The sequence below is a fragment of the Triturus cristatus genome, chromosome 3_1, assembly GCF_964204655.1.
Source record: "Triturus cristatus chromosome 3_1, aTriCri1.1, whole genome shotgun sequence".
NCBI classification, from domain to species: Eukaryota; Metazoa; Chordata; class Amphibia; order Caudata; family Salamandridae; genus Triturus; species Triturus cristatus.
The window spans coordinates 258,682,334-258,701,322 of record NC_140583.1 but is presented as its reverse complement, the minus strand read 5'-3'; the positions used below and the strand labels follow the sequence as shown (position 1 = coordinate 258,701,322).

Sequence of the window (18,989 nt, the reverse complement as noted above, 5' to 3'; positions counted from 1 at the left end):
CCGGGATCCGTTATCAAATATAAGAAAAAAGAGGACCATACGGGGAAGTGTAGCCCTTGACTTCCAGGGCAGTAGTTCTAGAAATAAGTACCCTTCCTTGCTGGTAATGTTTTTTATGCTTTCCATGCATTTTATTTATATTCAACCAAAAACATTGTAGCAAAATAACTTAAATTTACAGAGAACTACATAAAGCAAATTTGATGTCTATTTCAATGGAAAAAGTGCTGCCTGTAAATGACAGTGTGCTAGTGCACCCTGCTTTGGTAATATATTTGCGACCATGTGCTCCAAAATGCACCACAGTCTACCTACTACACCATTACCACTCTCCTAGTGAATGCATATGGCTAATTTGCTATACTTTTTGTTTGTATGATGCTTGGATTTTTCACAGTCACCATGAACTTATTGATTTAACATTGAAACCAGTACCCTCATGCTGAGAATTGTTCCAGCACCACTGTTTCATGCTGACTGTGATGGAGCACTGGTCGGATACACCAACCAGTATTGACCTGGTCAGAGATTTTACCTTCTGACTTTAGTTCTTTAAGTGTGCAATCCACCAAAGAAGTACACTTCTAATAAGTACACTTCAATAAGCATCTGTTATTCAGTGCCAAGATACCCTTCTGGGTGAATGTGCACTTTACAAATACACATTATGTTATGCTAAACTCACCCTCCAACCCATGCCAACCCCGCCCCAGCACCTGAGCGATACTCACAAGATATCAGGCAGAGGACAGACGCTCCAATTGCCACTGGTCAGCTGGAAAGTTGAAGCGAAGACCTCTTGTAGCTTGTTGTATCGCTGTAGCTTGAACAGGAGGTCAACCTTATAACCCTTGGAGACCACATCTTTGACCTGAATGCAAGAGATACCAGATCAAGTCCTTCAGGGCTCCTCTCTGGTCACAGAGAGCACTTTCAGGTCTTCTGATTCTTCCACTAGTACAGCAGTGTTCTGAAGTGGGTGACTGGAGTAACATTTATTCCTGGCACGAAACAGTAGGTGTGAATGACTCCTGTGCACTCCCTAATCAATGGGGTAAAAGGTCTAAGCCCTCTGAGGGCTGGGTGTGTTTGTGTGGGTAGTGTACTATGGTAATTCTAGTGTCCTCCCACATCTGACATTAAAATCCAGTTTGGGACAGCCACTGTACCCACAATAAAACCCAGAGACAGAAGTCTGGTAGAACAAAAGTAAGGGTTTGCAGCAACCATACAGTGCATACACAAGAATTGTGTTAAATGTAAGCCTAGGAGAGCTGTCAAGCAGAGTTTGACATTTAAGTAGGATTTGATACTGTAATGTCAAAGGATGCTCACAGTCCCCAACATGCATATTCTGGGGGTTCCAGAGCAGTCATAGCTGCCCATTCAGGTCAGCCTATTGTTTGTTCCTTTTTTACACCTAGTCAAATGTTAATTACTGGTTCGCAGAAGTGGAGCAAATGTAAATGTAGTCTCCAGGAACTTCAGCCAGCAGCATAAAGGTAACTTTCTAAAAGTTACGATTTCCTTAATATTTATTAAAAATCTGACCAGCATTGAATTGGATTTTGAGTAACTATAAAAAAAATGGTTGTTCAATTATTTTTCTAGCTAGTCCAATTCCTGAGATAGATACAGTATTATGATTGTAAACTGTTCACTGGTTTTCTACACAGGACAACTAGGCCTGCCACAGTGAAGCATAGCTTTTGGGTGCTAGCCATGGTAAGGACATGCACTCTGCCTTAAGGACTGTAATGTCTTCATAGGGGTGCCCTAGTAACATTTTTAAGGGAGGTTTTGACCTGTCAAAATGAGTTTGTGACAGGTTGGATAGCAGTTTTTACACTGTTGGAAGTCAAATTTAATTGGTGGGGTGAAACAATGTTTCCCTGCCACTGTAGTGGATGGCACAGTAGGTGCTGCAATCCACAGGTGGCGTTTAACTTCCTGGCCCTGGGTACACTTTGTACTATATGCCAGAAAGCTATAGGTAAGTTAAATATGCCAATTATGTATATCAATTTCATAGTGTTGAAAGGGACACAGGAACTTTACCACTGGTTAGCAGGGAAAAGTGCACAGAGTTTTATAGCCAGCAAAATAGTTAAAGCAAACTCTGAGGGTAGACTCTGCAAAAGATGGTAATTTCCTACGCTGTGTAATTGTTTTGTGGTTCTAATCATAGAATTGTTTAGGTGGGGGTCCCCAGCTTCCAGTCGTGAGTCATTGAGGCCATAGAAGTCAAAAGGTTAAGTATTACTGCTATCTTGAGTATTTGTAAGGCAGAGATGTGTGGTATTTTGTATTGGTGTTCAATGTACAAGTCTGGAATATGAGGTCGTCTATGTCGGAAGGTAACCTAATGTGTTAATTTCTTATGTATCTGTTTACCGGCCTGTGTCCTCCACTGACGACTTGCATTAACTAATTTTGAAATACATTGTATCTTTTCTAAAACGAGGCATTTTTTTGTCATACACTCGATACAAACAACCTATATTCAATCAGTTTATTCAATAAAAAAATACAAATTAAATGCATCAATATTTCAGTTCAACAGAACTTGTGTGTTTGTTTGTCGACGTACCGCAACCTACATAATCAGATCGTCTTCATGTATGCAGGTCTACGACTCTTTTGCTTGACTCGAACAGATCTGCTGGATACTTTTCTAGTTTTAATTTTCTTTGCACCCAGGGCAGAGATGACAGCAGTGCAATTGTATTACAGTTCTTACAATAAGATGGAAACTACTCAACCTTCGCTGGTTTCTTGCAGGTGTTAGGTGTTAGTGTATATTTGGAACACTTAGTCAATGCTTTTTGAAAGACTGTCCTCGGAGAAAGATTGAGAGTGCAGACTGCTGCCAATGCTAAAGAAGGAAAAGTGGAATCGAACCTGCTAATGAAAAAATATAGAATAGGCTGGGGGGCTTTTTTCTCCATAGAAGAGGGAGGTCCAGCATAAGTGCCCCAGAACAATTCTTTCAAAAGAAGGTTATGCTGTTCCTAAGTGATCGGAGTCAGAGCAAGGGAAATGAATAGGACCAACCCGACTGTGAGTTTCAAGGTTGGGAATCCATATATTGGATTATAATGCCCTCACACACCCAGTTGGGTGTCATGCTTCATCATCTGGGCAGCTCCTCGTTGGGTCAGCGGTGCAATACCCAACGGGCTCCCTATAGTAGGGGCACTTTAGCGGAGATCTTTTTCCAGTAGCCGTATGGTGAAGTGGGGGTGAGGGGCCAGAAGTTTGTAGATTAATGGTTTGAGAGTGAATCTAAAATAGGATTGGGAGTACCAGAGACAACAAACTTTAACCAATGGGTCTCCGACCCTAAGTAAAAACGGGCAATAGTGTGCTCATCTAAGCTTTAAGTCCTAGATTTAAGCGTATCTATTGGTGAAAAGGTCAACATGTTTCTCGCTCAATGTAAAGTCTACATGCGATTCGTCAGGACCAAAACAATGAAGACTATCTACACATTAAAATTGGTGATGTGGCATCATACTCGCATCAACCAAGCAACTACCTATTAGTGTACCTGTCAGTACTGGAACTACCCACTGTTGTAAACTAACCAGGCTTCAGCAGTACCCGGTAGGTTGTACACAAGGAGTTCCTCATGTAATTCGTGCCAGTGTCACGACGTGCTTTGACCTACCCACTCCTACCGGGTCCACTTCAGCATACGGCTATTGGAAAAAGATCTCCGCTAAAGTGCTAAAGGGATGCAGACTTCAGGTATATTTTTGGAGAAAAATGGGTTTTTGGACCCATGATAAAATGGGTCCAAAGGGAGCAAAGATACAAAGGAAATATATAATCTCAACTCTACTCCAGTTGTCTGATGCCACTAACTTATCAGTTATAGAGTCTTGATTAGCTCCTTGCCTGAAAAGTAATGAGTTGATATGAAACTTCATATAAGTCAATAGAGCCACATCTTAAGACAACCCCAATACTTACTTTAACTAAGCGGCAATAATTCTAAACCTTTTGTTTCAAGGTGCTCTAACCTTTCACAAGAAAGATGTTTTGGACCCTCAGTTTTCAATTAAGGCGGAGGCTGCATTCCATTATATTACTATTCTTAAATTGCACCTGTGGCTTCCATATCTGAAAGAAACACGTAGTGATAGATTCCTTACCTTAGAATTACCCCCTAGGCGTCGGACTGGATCCGGAAAGTTTTCGTCAGCAGTACCCCTGCGTGTCGGTAGGCGTTGTCGTGCAGCTCTGCGTGTATCGTTGGCGCCTGGATGACGTCGCTGGAGCTACTTAAACGCGCCCACGCGAGCTGATGTCAGTAAGCGCAGATCCGGGAAGAGCTAGTACCCCCAGTCATTTTTTGATTGAGTTTTTTTAGGCCTTTTGTCTTTTTTTCTCGAGTCGATCGACTCCTGGTGTCGTAGGGATGCCCTGGTTTAAGAACTGTGGGGACTGTCACCGCATGATGTCGGCGACGGACCCACACCGCGTGTGTCTCTACTTCCTGGGGTGCGACCACGACTCCAAGTCCTGCCCCGACTGCCGGGCCATGGCACTGAAGACTTTGTGGAAGCGGTCCTGAAAGTTGCTGGAAGTCCGGCAGTCGACTCTGCGCCGCTCAAGGTCCTGGTCCCGTGGGAGGTCGAGGGACCGGTCGAGGAGCTGTCACCTTCATTCTTCTGGATCTGATTCTTCACACTTGGGCTCACGTAAGTCGAAGCATTTGAAAAAGAAGCCTAAGAAGTGTCGTCGCTTCTCGACTTCCTCTCGCGCAACACGGCTGAGGGTGCGGGTGGTGCCACACGGCTGAGGGTGCGGGTGGTACCACCCCCGCGGCTCCGGTGGAGCCTGCGACATCGCCGCCGGTCTACCCGCCCTTCCCGGGTCCGTCGACGATGCCTGCTCAGTTGCAAAAGTTTCCTGCTGCCATGGCCCGACTCTTTGGGCCGTCTGGTCCCGCCGGTGCGCCTACGGGCCCCGCGGGCCCGACTGGGGGTCCTGTCCTTCCATCGCCGGCGGCTCCGGCATCGCTGGTGGCTCCGGCGCTGCAGGACCCCCTGGGATCCGGGATTGGACCCCAGTCGACGCCGGTTTACCTTATAATGCCTCCACCGACGTCGACCCCACCGGCACCACCTCTGGCGTCGCCCACTCCTCGGGACGACGACTTCCCCAGTTTCAGCCCTGAACCAGACACGGTGCTGGATCGGCGACGATTTCGACGCCAATGGGGCCATTTTTTCCCTATATCCGTCCCCTGTATTTTCAGCCTGTTCGACAGACTTTGGAGGAAGGGGAGGACTGGGAGGGGTCCGAGGACCCTCTCGTACAGGACTGTGCTTATGACTCGGACTGGGCAGAGGATTTGGGGGATGCCAGTGGTCTTGACACCTCACCTGACCTTGGCATGCTGTCTCCTCCTACCGTGGCCACAGAGGAGGGAGCCAGTTACGCAGTGGTGTTACATAGGGCGGCCGAGGCACTCCACCTCGAACTCCCTACAGTGGCCGTCAGGACTAACCTCCTGACAGAAGTGCTCGAGCTGGCGGCGACCTCTTCGGAGCCCCTGCTGCCCTTCAATGACACACTGTCTGATGTTCTTTTGGGCACCTGGTCCAGGCCCCTTACAGGGACTCCTGTGGACAGGAACGTGGCCTGACGCCATTGCCCGGCTCCGGGCGACCCCCTCTTCCTCTCCAAACACCCCACACCTGAGAGCTTGGTTGTCCAAGCATCTGCGTCCCAGAGCGCGTTCCCTTCCGCACCTCCGGGTAGGGAATCCAAGAAGTTGGAGCAGCTTGGCAAGAAGCCGTTTTCATCTGCCAGCTTAGGTTGGTGAACAGCGCATGCCTCTTGGGCCGTTATTCCCACTCTGGGACGCGGTTGCGCAGGTGCTGCCTAGCTTTCAGGAGGCCCAGACAGTACTTGCTCAAGCTATTGCTGCTGGGAGAGATGCAGCTAAGTTCACCATCGCTGGGCAGGGTGATTTCCACGATGGTGGCACTTAGGCGCCACGCCTGGCTGAGAACAACTGGCTTCTCGGGGGATGTCCAGAACACTATGATGGACAAGCCCTTTGATGGCATTCACCTTTTTGGCAATAAGACTCACGGGCTACGGCCAAGTCCTTGGGCCTGTCGGCCACTCTTGTCTCCTCCGCCTTCTGCCTTTCACTCCTTTCATGGCCACGGAAGGGTTGCCCCACTACGTTCGCAGGGCCACAGGCCTGCGCAGCAACAACAGCACGGACGTGGGAACCGTCAAGGCGGATCAGGGGGCCAGCAGGTGGGTCAGTCCACCTCCACCCCCGCAGCATCCACTGCAACGCCTTCCTAGTCCGACCTTTCAGGCCCTTCAAACGCCAGTGGGCGACAGAATTCGCAATCATCTCCCCCACTGGCGCAACATCACTTCAGACAAGTGGGTGCTGCAAATTGTCCGAAGGAGCTATTCCCTCCCCTTCGAGACTTCCCCTCCAGCCATGCCACCTCAATACCACTGCATGTCAGTGGACCTTCTTGCGCTTCTTCAGCAGGAAGTCACGGCCCTCTTGGCCAAGAGGGCCATCGAGAACGTCAATCGCTTCCTCCGGAAGGAGAAGTTCAAGATGCTAACACTTGCTCAGGTCTTGTCTGCCCTAGACCCACTAGATTGGATGGTAGCGTTGGACTTGCAGGACGCTTACTTTCATATTCCCGTCCTGCCGGCCCACTGGTGTTACCTGCGGTTCACGGTAGACTACGAGCATTTTCAGTTCACCGTGCTCCCCTTTGGCCTTACCAGCGCCCCTCGGGTGTTCACGAAAGTGATGGCGGTGGTCGCAGCTCATCTGCGCAGATCAGGGGTCCCAGTCTTCCCCTATCTCGATGACTGGCTGTTGAAGGCGGGCTTGCCCCAGGCAGTTGTCTCGCACCTCCAGTCTACGGCTGACCTCCCGCATTTGCTGGGGTTTTCCATGAACGTGCCGAAGTCACACCTGATTCCCTCTCAGAAGCTCCTCTTCATCGGAGCGGTTCTGGATTCGGCGCAGTTTCGGGTTTATCCTCCCAAGCAGCGAGTCCAGGATATAAAGGCTATGATTCCGATCTTTCAGCCTTTTTCCCGGGTTTCGGTCAGGATGACCCTCAGGCTACTGGGCCTGATGGCCTCCTGCATCCTGTTGGTGGATCATGGCAGATGGCATATGCGGCCTCTGCAGTGGGACCTGAAGTTCCAGTGGGCACAACATCAGGGCAACCTGTCCGATCATGTCCAGATCTTGGAGAGCACTGCACAACAATTGCAGTGGTGGCTCACTAATCGGGATTGGGTCAATGGCAGATCCCTCTCCCTTCCCCAAATGGAACACACAGTGGTGACGGACGCGTCCCTTCTGGGACGGGGCGGTCACATGGGGGAGGCGGAGATCAGAGGACTCTGGTCTCCGGTGTAGATTGAGTGGCGGCAGTTGACGTCTTTTGACCTGCCTCCCGAAGTTGGTGATGTAATCTTGGCAGCCAGGCGTCCCTCCACTAAGATGGTATACGCCTGTAGGTGGAATACGTTTGTGGCATGGTGCACAGCAAAGGCTGTGGATCCCCTTTCTGCCCCTCTTTCAGAGGTCCTTCTATTCTTTGGCCCAGAAGGGCTCTGCTCTGGGCACTATCAAGGGCTATCTCTTGGCCATTTCAGCGTTTTAACGGCCTCCAGATCAGCCTTACTTTTTCAAGTCCCCTATTGTAAATAGATTCTTAAAAGGCAATACTCATCTTTTCCCTCCTGTTCCTTTCCTAATGCCTCAGTGGGATTTGAACCTGGTTCTGACATATCTGATGTGTGCTCCCTTTGAGCCACTTCACAACTGTCCTCTTCGTCTTCTCACTTTAAAGACAGCTTTCCTGGTGGCCATCACCTCTGCCAGAAGAGTGAGTGACCTCCAGGCTCTTTCTTCTAAGCCTCCTTTTCTCTCTGTCCACCCGGACAAAGTGGTTCTAAAAACCCGTCCATCTTTTCTGCCGAAGGTTGTCACTGCCTTTCATATTGGGCAGACCATCACTTTGCCTACCTTCTTTCCGCCTCCGCATCCCTCGAAAGAGGAGGAGAGGCTCCACCGTCTGGACCCAAAACGTGCGCTTCCATTCTACCTAAACCGCACACAACAGTTCCGGGTATATGACCACCTCTTTGTTGGCTACGTGGGTGCCAAGAAAGGTCGGGCCATGCACAAGCGGACCATCTCTCGGTGGGTTGTTCTGTGCATAAAGGCTTATTATTCTTTGGCTAAAAAAGAGCCTCCGTGGGGCTCCGCACCCATTCTAGCGACGGCAGCCACTACTGCTTTGGGACAGGGAGTTCCCTTGCATGACATCTGTCAGGCAGCTACGTGGGCATCGCTGCACACGTTTACAAAACACTACTGCCTGGACAGCCAAGTCCGGAGAGACTGCTTCTTTGGCTGTCTGTTCTCCAGGATTTCCTGGTGTGATCTTGGTTTGCAGACCCACCACCGGAGTTGGGATTGCTAGGGTATCTATTCTAAGATAAGGAATCTATCACTAAGTGTTTCTTTCAGATGCACAAGTTACTTACCTTTGGTAACGATATATCTGTAAGAAACATTAGTAGTGATTGATTCCTTACCGCCCCACCCATCCTCCCCGTTCTGCGAATCGATTTCTAGGGTTAAGGTCATCCCTTTCAGGGCCCTAGTTTCATGACAACAGTGATCAGTTTCTTGCATGGCTCTGAGTTGCTGGCGCGGAAAGTCGTGTACAGAGCTGACATCAATGCATGTGGGCGTGTCTAAGTAGCTCCAGCGACAGCATCCCGGCGCCAACGACGCACGCGGAGCCGCACAACGACGCCTACCGACGCGCAGTGGTACTGCTGGCAAAAAATTTCCGGATGCAGTCTGACGCCTGGGGGTACTTCTAAGGTAAGGAATCTATCACTACTAATGTTTCTTACAGATATATCGTTACCGAAGGTAAGTAACTTGTGCGACAAGTGCAGCGGCTCTATTTAGTGGTGGTCACCGAACTTGTGCTAAACCCAGACCCATTTACATCTGACAAGGATTTTATTTTCTCCTAGGTTATTTGGAGTCTCGCATGCACTGGACTCTCTCTCCTGCTTTCTAACACCAGACAGGATTCCATATGAGGAGGCACTTCGTCAAACATTCCACCCTGTCCAAGTTGGCGACTCGTTTGGTCCTACGTAAGTGTTTTTCTTGTGGGAAGTAGTTAATTTAATGGGTAGAAATTTGGGCAACGTTACTGTGGTAAATAAAATAAATATTACCGGACTGAATTTCATACGGAATCTTAAAATAAAGTAAATAGCTCAAAATAACAAGAGGCAGAATCCGTGGTATAAGAGGTTTTCTAAGTGGGCTTTATTCCATTCAAAATGGCCGACTCGAGTCGCGGCCCTCAGGTTCCGTCACCACGAGGGTTCAGGAAGTGAAGTACAATAATTTATTAACAGACATGTATTTTTATAATAAGTACTTTACAATGAAACGAATGTAGAAGGCGTAACATTTGATAAGAAAAGTGACAAAACAGTGACATAATCGAAACTAGGCGTAATAAGGAATAAAAGAAACATGATTGGTTAGAATTATCAGACATAGGTGGATCTATAAGATAATACTTGGCATAGATGCGCGCGCGGCAGCATGACGTGTAATTGACGTGCAACTAGGGGGTGAAGGGGACTTGACATTTAGCTCTACATGTGGAGACGAGAAGTCTGGGGGTCAAGTCAACCTAATCCCAAATCATATCTAACATCCTATGTTTAAAGAACTATGTTATCCACAAGGAAGAGACTCTCGGACAGAATCTATTCTATACTGACTGTGTACGTGTACAAGCGTCTAAGTGTCTATATGAGATGCGAGGGATAGAAAACTTTCCATGGCAACAGGGCTATGAATCACTTGCAGGAGGACGGAAAGGCTGAGTCCTCTGCTTGTGAGCCAAAGGAAATGTTTACCTAAATCACTGGACAGGAATGCATCGGCTGGAGAGCAAAATAGATAATTCGAAGGTGAAATACAACTTCTTGGCAGACAGGCGAAAACTGGCCGAGGCAGGCACCGTTAGCTGCACAGGGAGTAGGACAAAGTTCATGGATACAGATGCGAGCTCAAGCTGAAGCTGTCAGAGACAGAGAGCAGGGAAAGGCTTTGAGGACAGAATCGGGCCTACTCGCCTGAACTGTAAAAATGGAGTAACTTAGCCATATAAAGTCGGTGGCCTTTCATACTTAGGAATCGAATATCCAGCCCATAGATGGCGGATCTGACAGAGAACATGTTGACGGTAGACACACATATGTTTGCGTCTTAGAAACTGGAGCTGGAGGGAACATACATGTACTTGTAAAATGCATATAGAACCGTTGGGGTCCAAGATAGGGGACATAACTGATCAGGAAAATCCATATTTCCACATTCCCTCCTTGTCCCCTTCTTGCCCTTCACGAGACATCAATCTTCATCATTCCATTGATTTGCTCATGGAGCATCATTTCTTCTTCCTTCCGGCATTTTGAACGAGAACTGTGATATGGAATGCATGATGTGGCACACAGACCACAAATCGCTGGTCCACATTGTAGGCATAAACAACAACTGAAGAGCATAAGAAGGCCAATACCTAGGAAGGATAGAACTCTCCATCCCCAGGCTGATATCACACTCCAAAACCACCCGGACCACGTCCAAGTGCCTGGATTCTCGTGTATCTGGCTTACAATCTTATGAAGGCGTGTTATAGCTTTATATACAGATGGCGAATTTTCTGGTATGAATATGCAGCAGCTGGATCCGATGACCCTGCAAGCTCCGCCCCTATCGGCCAGGATGACGTCAAGGACAAGACGATTCTGGAGAACAACAATTCTCATCACTGATTGTTCCTCTGTCAGATTGCCTAGGGCGGCTATAGTCTCGTTTACTACAGCTTCAAGAGTCTTGGTGAGTCTGCGTATCAGCTTACTATTTGATATTGTACCTATATAGGGAAAGATACCTTTATTGAAATCTACATACTTGTCCCATGCTGTCTCAGTATAATCGACAACTGGGAGATCTCTTCGCTCTCTATTGTGTACTAAATGAACATCTCGATAATAATCAGGGGGAGCTAGGAAAACAGGTGGCAAAAGGAATGCTATGTAACAGGTACCATCCCAATCTAGAGGCAGACGCATATATGCCGTCTGACCACATATGAAGTAAGAATGGCGAGAAGCTCTAAATGAAGATTTACCTTGATCACTATATTCTACTGTAGTAACGCATTGGCTATGGCCCATATGTATGGAACCAACTTTTCTTACACATAATTCACCCTTAACTGAAAATACTGACATAGTGGGCAGAATTAGTTCAACTTCGGATTTGACATTCAGAATCATAAGATTAGGCGTAAAATTACCTAATTTATACACTTCATTTTCTAAATCAGTTCCTGTTCTACTGGGGTGACCCTCCTTATTAGGGTGACAGACTTTGAATAAAACTAGATTCAGATTTCCCCATATCCAATGTTGTTGATAAACTGCTGTGTCTGGGTCTATGGAATTTAATAAACTAAACCATGCTCCACAGGAGCCATTGTGTGTGAATGGATGTGGAAAGAAAGGCAGAACTCCTTTGTTATTCTGATAGGGAGGAAGTCGGCCACACACCCAACAATTGGTGGCATTACTAGTCTGATGGGAATGATGTAACATACTAATGAATGTGTTATTGCGCAGCGCAAGTCTATAAGATAATTCATGTGGCGGTAGGTCACTAAAAGAATGTTCTGCAGCAACATTATAAACATGTCTAGAGATAGGATGATGTATGTGCAAAATCACACTCGTAATAATTACTAAAATACTCAATAAAAACAAAATTAATAATGTCACAATACAGTGGTTACGCAGTAATTTACAATACGCCTGTCGTTTCAACATTTCTCGGGTATTTTCTCTACTCAGGTCCAAGGGATACATGTCGGAGACAATTCAACCGCTTCACCTTGGAGAGGACTTAAACAATCAAATTGCTCGACTGTTTGGGCCTAAGCTTTAATTTATAGCACTGAGAGTCATTCTGTTCAACAAAAGGAAGTTTTGAATCAGTCTGTGAGGGAGTGCAGGGCACAGTGTCTATATCTGAAGGTAGTCCATGAAATTTTTTGACGTGACTTGAATGAATCCACCCTTTTCGTCCCTCGATCTTCACGGCTGTTCTTGTGGTCAACAGGACCAACTTGGGTGCTTTCCACCTGGGCTCCAATTGACTTTTCCTGTCGAAGTTTCTCACAAAGACAAGATTACCCGGAACAACGTCATGGGGTTTCGCCTCAGTGTTGTCGGGAAAGGCTGCAGCTACCTGTGAACGAGAAGATTGTAGTGCAGACATCAAGGAAGCCAAGTAATCTGTCAGCATGTTACAGTCAACATCAGTTATTTTACGTGGTATAGGCGTCCCCCACATATTCGGCGGTCTACCGAAGATCACCTCATACGGGGATAGCCCTGTTCTAGAGTGTGCTACCATTCTCATGTAAAAGAGTGCAACTGGTAATGCTACTATCCAGTCGACACCTTTCTCTCTACATATTTTGGACAGTCTGATTTTCAGTGTCTGGTTATGTCTTTCTACGAGACCTGCTGCCTCGGGGTGTCGGACACAGTGGAATTTCCACTGATATCCCAACAAGAGTGAGACATGTTTCATTAATTCGGATGAGAAAGGCTGACCGTTATCTGAATATACAACACGTGGTAAACCGTACCGTGGGAAGAATTCTCGAACTAGCTGCTTGGCAGTAGTCGGGGCAGTGTAATCTGATACGGGATACGCCTCTGTCCAACGGGAGAGAGCGCAGACAACTACGAGGACATATTTGAATCCTCGACAACGTTCCATCTGAATATAATCCATCTGGAGGATTTCAAAAGGATGGTCAGGAGGCTGAAATCCACCCTGCTCTACGGGAACACTCTTTCCTGGATTAAACTGACAACATATCATACAGGTACGAACTTTTTGTTTAGCTGCTGCTCGTAAATGTTTGTTGAACCAAATGTGCTGATTGCTGTCTAGCATAGCCTTCTCTCCTAAATGTGCTGGACTGTGAACTGTAGCTATAATGGCTTGAACCATGGAATCAGGGAGAAACCATACAGATTTCTCCTTCGTCATCCATCCTTGATCTGTCTGGATCCCTCCTAGTTCAGTCCACTTCTTTATTTCTTCTGCTGTGGCATGTGTCTGTATGTCAATTACGTCAAGTGTGGGATCCTTAATTGTCATACACTGTGTTGGTGTCTGAACTATTGGCTTTGTCATGTCTAATGTGCGATTCTGAGCAGTCTGTTTAGCTGTTCTGTCAGCTAAATCATTGCCTTGAGAAATGGTATCAGTAACCTTCGTGTGTGCTTTACATTTCATAATCGATATAGCAGTGGGTAGATGTATTGCGTCTAACAAGGCATGAATGAGGGGTCCGTGCTGAATGTGGGCACCATGGGACGTTAGATAACCTCTCTCTCGCCACAGCACGCCGAAGTCGTGTACAACTCCGAATGCATAACGTGAGTCAGTGTATACATTAACTTTCTTATTTGTGGCTTGAATACAGGCTTGCGTTAGAGCAATAAGTTCTGCTGCTTGGGCTGACAGAATATCTATACAATGTGTCTCAATAACTTCAGTGTCTGTTGTGACTGCATACGCGGCCACTAAATCTCCTGTACTTGCTCTCATGCATGATCCGTCTACATACAACGTCAGGTCTGGATCTAACAATGGAACGTCTGTCAAGTCTTGTCTAGGTTTCGTCTTTATTTCAATGATTTCAACACAATCATGAGCTAGTGGGTCTGTTCCAATTACAGGTAATAGTGTAGCAGGATTCAATGTATTACACCGTCGGATCTCTATGTGTGGTTGAAACAATGTCAGTTCATAACCGGTAAGTCTTGCTATGGTCAAGTGTTGTGTTTGTGTTCGGTTCACAAGAACCTCTACTGCATGTGGTACTTGTACTGTCAATGGGTGTCCTAATACTATGGCATCGCTTTGTCTGATTGCTAAAGCTGTCGCTGCCACTGATTTCAGGCATGCAGGCAAAGCCTGAGCTACGGGATCTAATGTACTGGAAAAATAAGCACATGGCTTGCATGATCCTGCTTGATCCTGAGTGAGTACTGACAAGGCAGTACCTTCGCGTTCTGTAACAAAGAGTGTAAAAGGTTTGCTATAACATGGTGTTGCTAAAACAGGTGCTTGACATAAAGCTTCCTTTAGGCTTTCAAAAGCTTGTGTATGTTCCTGAGTCCAAGGGAGAACAGTCGATGTGGCTGCCTCCTGTGTGGTTAACTGAATGAGTGGTTTTGCTAGAAATGCGTACTGAGGGATCCACTGCCTACAATATGAAGTGAGGCCTATGAAAGCCCGCACCTCCTTTTGTGTCTGGGGTATTGACATGTTAGCAATTAACTGGATGCGATCTGGTGTAAGCTGCCTTCCCTCCTTGGACAGCGAGTGACCAAGATAAATAACTCGCTGAACACAGAATTGCAGCTTAGAAGGGGACACCTTGTGCCCCTTGTCGGCTAGGAAATGTAAAACTGTCAGAGAAGCTTTTTCACATTCTGGCTCGCTTCTCGCGGTGATCAGCAGGTCATCGACATATTGAAGCAGTGCAGTATTGACTGGCATGTGGATACTGTCAAGTTCTCGTTTCAGTGCTTGGCTGTAGATGCTGGGGCTTTCTGTAAATCCTTGAGGAGCGCGTGAGAATTTAAAGCTGCGCCCATTTAAACTGAATCCGAACAAGTATTGGCTTTCCGGATCTATTGGGACGCTGAAAAAGGCATTCTTGAGATCAATTACAGTAAAAAATGTTGCTTCGGAATCAATTGCTGTCAACAATGATGATATATCAGGGACCACAGGGAATTGTGGTACAATACACTTGTTTAGTTCACGCAAATCAATAACCAATCGGTACACTGGTGGAGCAGTAGGATCAGTTCGTTTAAGAATCGGAATTATCGGTGAATTACATACATTGGAGTCTGTTTCTACAACTACTCCCTGGGCAATTAGCTCATCAATGATTTTCAACAAAGCCACTACAGCATCATGCGGTAACTTGTATTGTCGCATTCGTGGTAGTACCACTCCTGCTTTCAATGTAACTCGATAGGGTGTAATGTTCATGCAGCCAACATCCGTAGGGCCTTGTGCCCATAGATGTCCCTGATTCGGACACTTCATCTTGCTCAAACTCGTCTGTTCCCAATCTCTCTTCATGAATACGCTCTATTTCTTTACGGATTTTTCGGCACATGGCTATTATACAATTTTGCTTATCGTGTCTCCCTTCTGATATATTCTGACTCCATCTTGTAAGAATAAGCATTGCATTCGGGTCTACCCCCGGACGATCTTGATTTCTGATCACACAGTTTATGAGGAAACGTAACAGTTCCCCCTGTATCTCTACTTTCTGGAATTCCATAGCTCTGTTAATACATCCTGGATCTCGTCCTGTTTGAACAAAATGATATATGTTATCTAGATGCGTAATCATCCCTGGTAACCTCGCTAAATACTCTGCGGCTCGCCTGATACGTAATGATGCCAGGACCATTTCGTCCTCTTTACCAACCACCGGGTCATATCTACAATTTACAAGGAGTTCCTTAAGCGTACGTTCATTTACGAATTTTGGTGTACGTGAATGTGTTGACTCTTGAAAGACAAGTTTATTTATTCTAGGTGGTGTGAAAGTACTGCTAGCACCTCCCGTGGCCCTATCTGGGGCGTCGGGTGTGAATGGATTCGTTGAACGTGACACAGCAACTATGGGTGTCGATACCTCTGTAGAGTCGACTGCGGAGACAGATGCGGAAACAGATGTGCTTGCCGAAACTTGTATCGGGACTTGCTGTTGCACGGGGACAGATACCTGATCCTGACGTTGAACCCCTCCGCCAGACGGTCTATGTGGTGTGGCGTTAGCATACTCGGGAGCTGCATCGTCTAGATATGAGGAAAGAAAAACATCTTCTGCGGTTCTGGGATGCCCCTTTGGATGTACCTTAATTGGAAATAATGGGGGTGGCAAGTCTTTTGGCACCTCCGTAACAGCCTTAGGCAGTCCTTCGGCTAGAAGGGGATACATACCATTCATAAGAGCATTCCTTTGCCTATTCACTTGTTCTGATTTCACTCGGATACCTTCCTCAATTAATAGATTTTTTTGAACTTTATTTGAACTTTCTTTACTCCTCTCTTCTTGTCTACGTGCTTTTTCTGTTCGTCTATGAGATTCTTTACGCCATAACTCAACAGCGTCTTTCTGTGACTGTCTGACCTTTCTTTTCCATAACTCTTCCTCCACTTTCATGATGCACTCTGCATCCCAGGTTCCCGCTATGGGCCACCTTTGACTTTCCGGTAATCCTTTGGTATAATCTACCCATAGATCAAGAAACAATATGGCATCTAAGCCATGCTTATGGTACATGAAATGTCCTGGAGTGTCTCTAGGAGGAATAGGAACTGCTTCTTCAAGCACCCCTTTTCTGGTAGTAATCTGTCTTAACTTCGAGAAGAGCGGCATATTGACAACTGATCTGATACTTACTCTTGAACTTACTTAATACGAGAAAAACACAATAATGAACAGTGAACAATGAACAGTCATTCATACCACAATATGCAAGACATTTCTGAATACTTTAAACATTAAACATTAAACATTATAACAATGATCGACAATGATGACAGTCTGCCTAACTAATCACCACGCTGAATTCTTGACAATAACTGAATACTTCGGAATACTTGATATACTGCTAAACAGTACATATACACTGCTAAACAGTGCAGACCGGATTTGTGTACCCAAATCCGTCTTGACCGGCACAACCTATGTGCGCGTCAACACGCCTCCCCGGCGATGGTACTCACCGAGTAGCTCCTTGAAACGGAAGGCCTCAGAGAATGGACAGGACTCGATAACTGCGGACATCGGACCCTCTGGACGTCGGGATTTCGGAAAACCTGGTGGGCCTCTGTATACCTCGGATCTTGCTCTCTCAGCTAGGCTCTGGTCGGGATACTTCGCACTTCTCACCGCCTCGTCTGGGTTGATCGCAGCCTCAGTCGCCCCCGCTTGACCGGAGGGAGCTTACAGGAAATCCTGCTGGTACGCGTTTATGGTCCGTCCAGCTGTGGCAGGAGACCGGGCCTGCAACGCACCGCCGGCGCGTGAGATGAGAAAGTGTCCCTGTTCGGGCGCCATTATGTGGTAAATAAAATAAATATTACCGGACTGAATTTCATACGGAATCTTAAAATAAAGTAAATAGCTCAAAATAACAAGAGGCAGAATCCGTGGTATAAGAGGTTTTCTAAGTGGGCTTTATTCCATTCAAAATGGCCGACTCGAGTCGCGGCCCTCAGGTTCCGTCACCACGAGGGTTCAGGAAGTGAAGTACAATAATTTATTAACAGACATGTATTTTTATAATAAGTACTTTACAATGAAACGAATGTAGAAGGCGTAACATTTGATAAGAAAAGTGACAAAACAGTGACATAATCGAAACTAGGCGTAATAAGGAATAAAAGAAACATGATTGGTTAGAATTATCAGACATAGGTGGATCTATAAGATAATACTTGGCATAGATGCGCGCGCGGCAGCATGACGTGTAATTGACGTGCAACTAGGGGGTGAAGGGGACTTGACATTTAGCTCTACATGTGGAGACGAGAAGTCTGGGGGTCAAGTCAACCTAATCCCAAATCATATCTAACATCCTATGTTTAAAGAACTATGTTATCCACAAGGAAGAGACTCTCGGACAGAATCTATTCTATACTGACTGTGTACGTGTACAAGCGTCTAAGTGTCTATATGAGATGCGAGGGATAGAAAACTTTCCATGGCAACAGGGCTATGAATCACTTGCAGGAGGACGGAAAGGCTGAGTCCTCTGCTTGTGAGCCAAAGGAAATGTTTACCTAAATCACTGGACAGGAATGCATCGGCTGGAGAGCAAAATAGATAATTCGAAGGTGAAATACAACTTCTTGGCAGACAGGCGAAAACTGGCCGAGGCAGGCACCGTTAGCTGCACAGGGAGTAGGACAAAGTTCATGGATACAGATGCGAGCTCAAGCTGAAGCTGTCAGAGACAGAGAGCAGGGAAAGGCTTTGAGGACAGAATCGGGCCTACTCGCCTGAACTGTAAAAATGGAGTAACTTAGCCATATAAAGTCGGTGGCCTTTCATACTTAGGAATCGAATATCCAGCCCATAGATGGCGGATCTGACAGAGAACATGTTGACGGTAGACACACATATGTTTGCGTCTTAGAAACTGGAGCTGGAGGGAACATACATGTACTTGTAACATGCATATAGAACCGTTGGGGTCCAAGATAGGGGACATAACTGATCAGGAAAATCCATATTTCCACATTACTGAAAAGAAATTTATAGGAATTTAAAAATATATAATACAGATAAAAAAAAAGGGTTATTTCCATAACGTCATTCTAATCTGTCTCTCTCTCTATATATATATATACATATATGTATATATATATTCCCTGAAAAAACCACAGGTTTCAGGGACGTTATAGTTAGAAAATAGCATGTACAAAACCTTAGAAATTCACTGAAAAAACCATAGGTTTCGGGGGCGTTATAGTTAGTTGAACATTTCACTCATACAAAACCATTGAAATTCCCCCGTTATAGTTAGTTTAGCTAACTATAACTTGTGCCCCCTCAATGCACTGCTGATGACGTCACATATTACATCACTCATGACATGGTCAGTGACATCATTGATGACATCACTGATGACCCCCTTGAGGAATCCCCTGAGCAGGCCTAGGGGGTCAGGGTGTTTCTACCCTGCCCCCTTTTCTTCTTCCTCACTTTTGTTTCCCTGTTTTCCTGTTTTCTTCTGCC

The 18,989-nt window shown here is 46.1% G+C and overlaps 1 protein-coding gene across 1 annotated transcript in view; it reads left to right on the top strand.

Annotated features, from left to right (window-relative positions):
• MAN2C1 (mannosidase alpha class 2C member 1) overlaps positions 1-18,989 on the top strand; it is a 291,020-nt gene that overhangs the window by 22,578 nt on the left and 249,453 nt on the right. Inside the window, exon 2 of the mRNA XM_085643836.1 lies at positions 9,070-9,195. Coding sequence (XP_085499962.1) covers positions 9,070-9,195 — 126 coding nt within the window. The remainder of the gene's footprint in view (positions 1-9,069; positions 9,196-18,989) is intronic.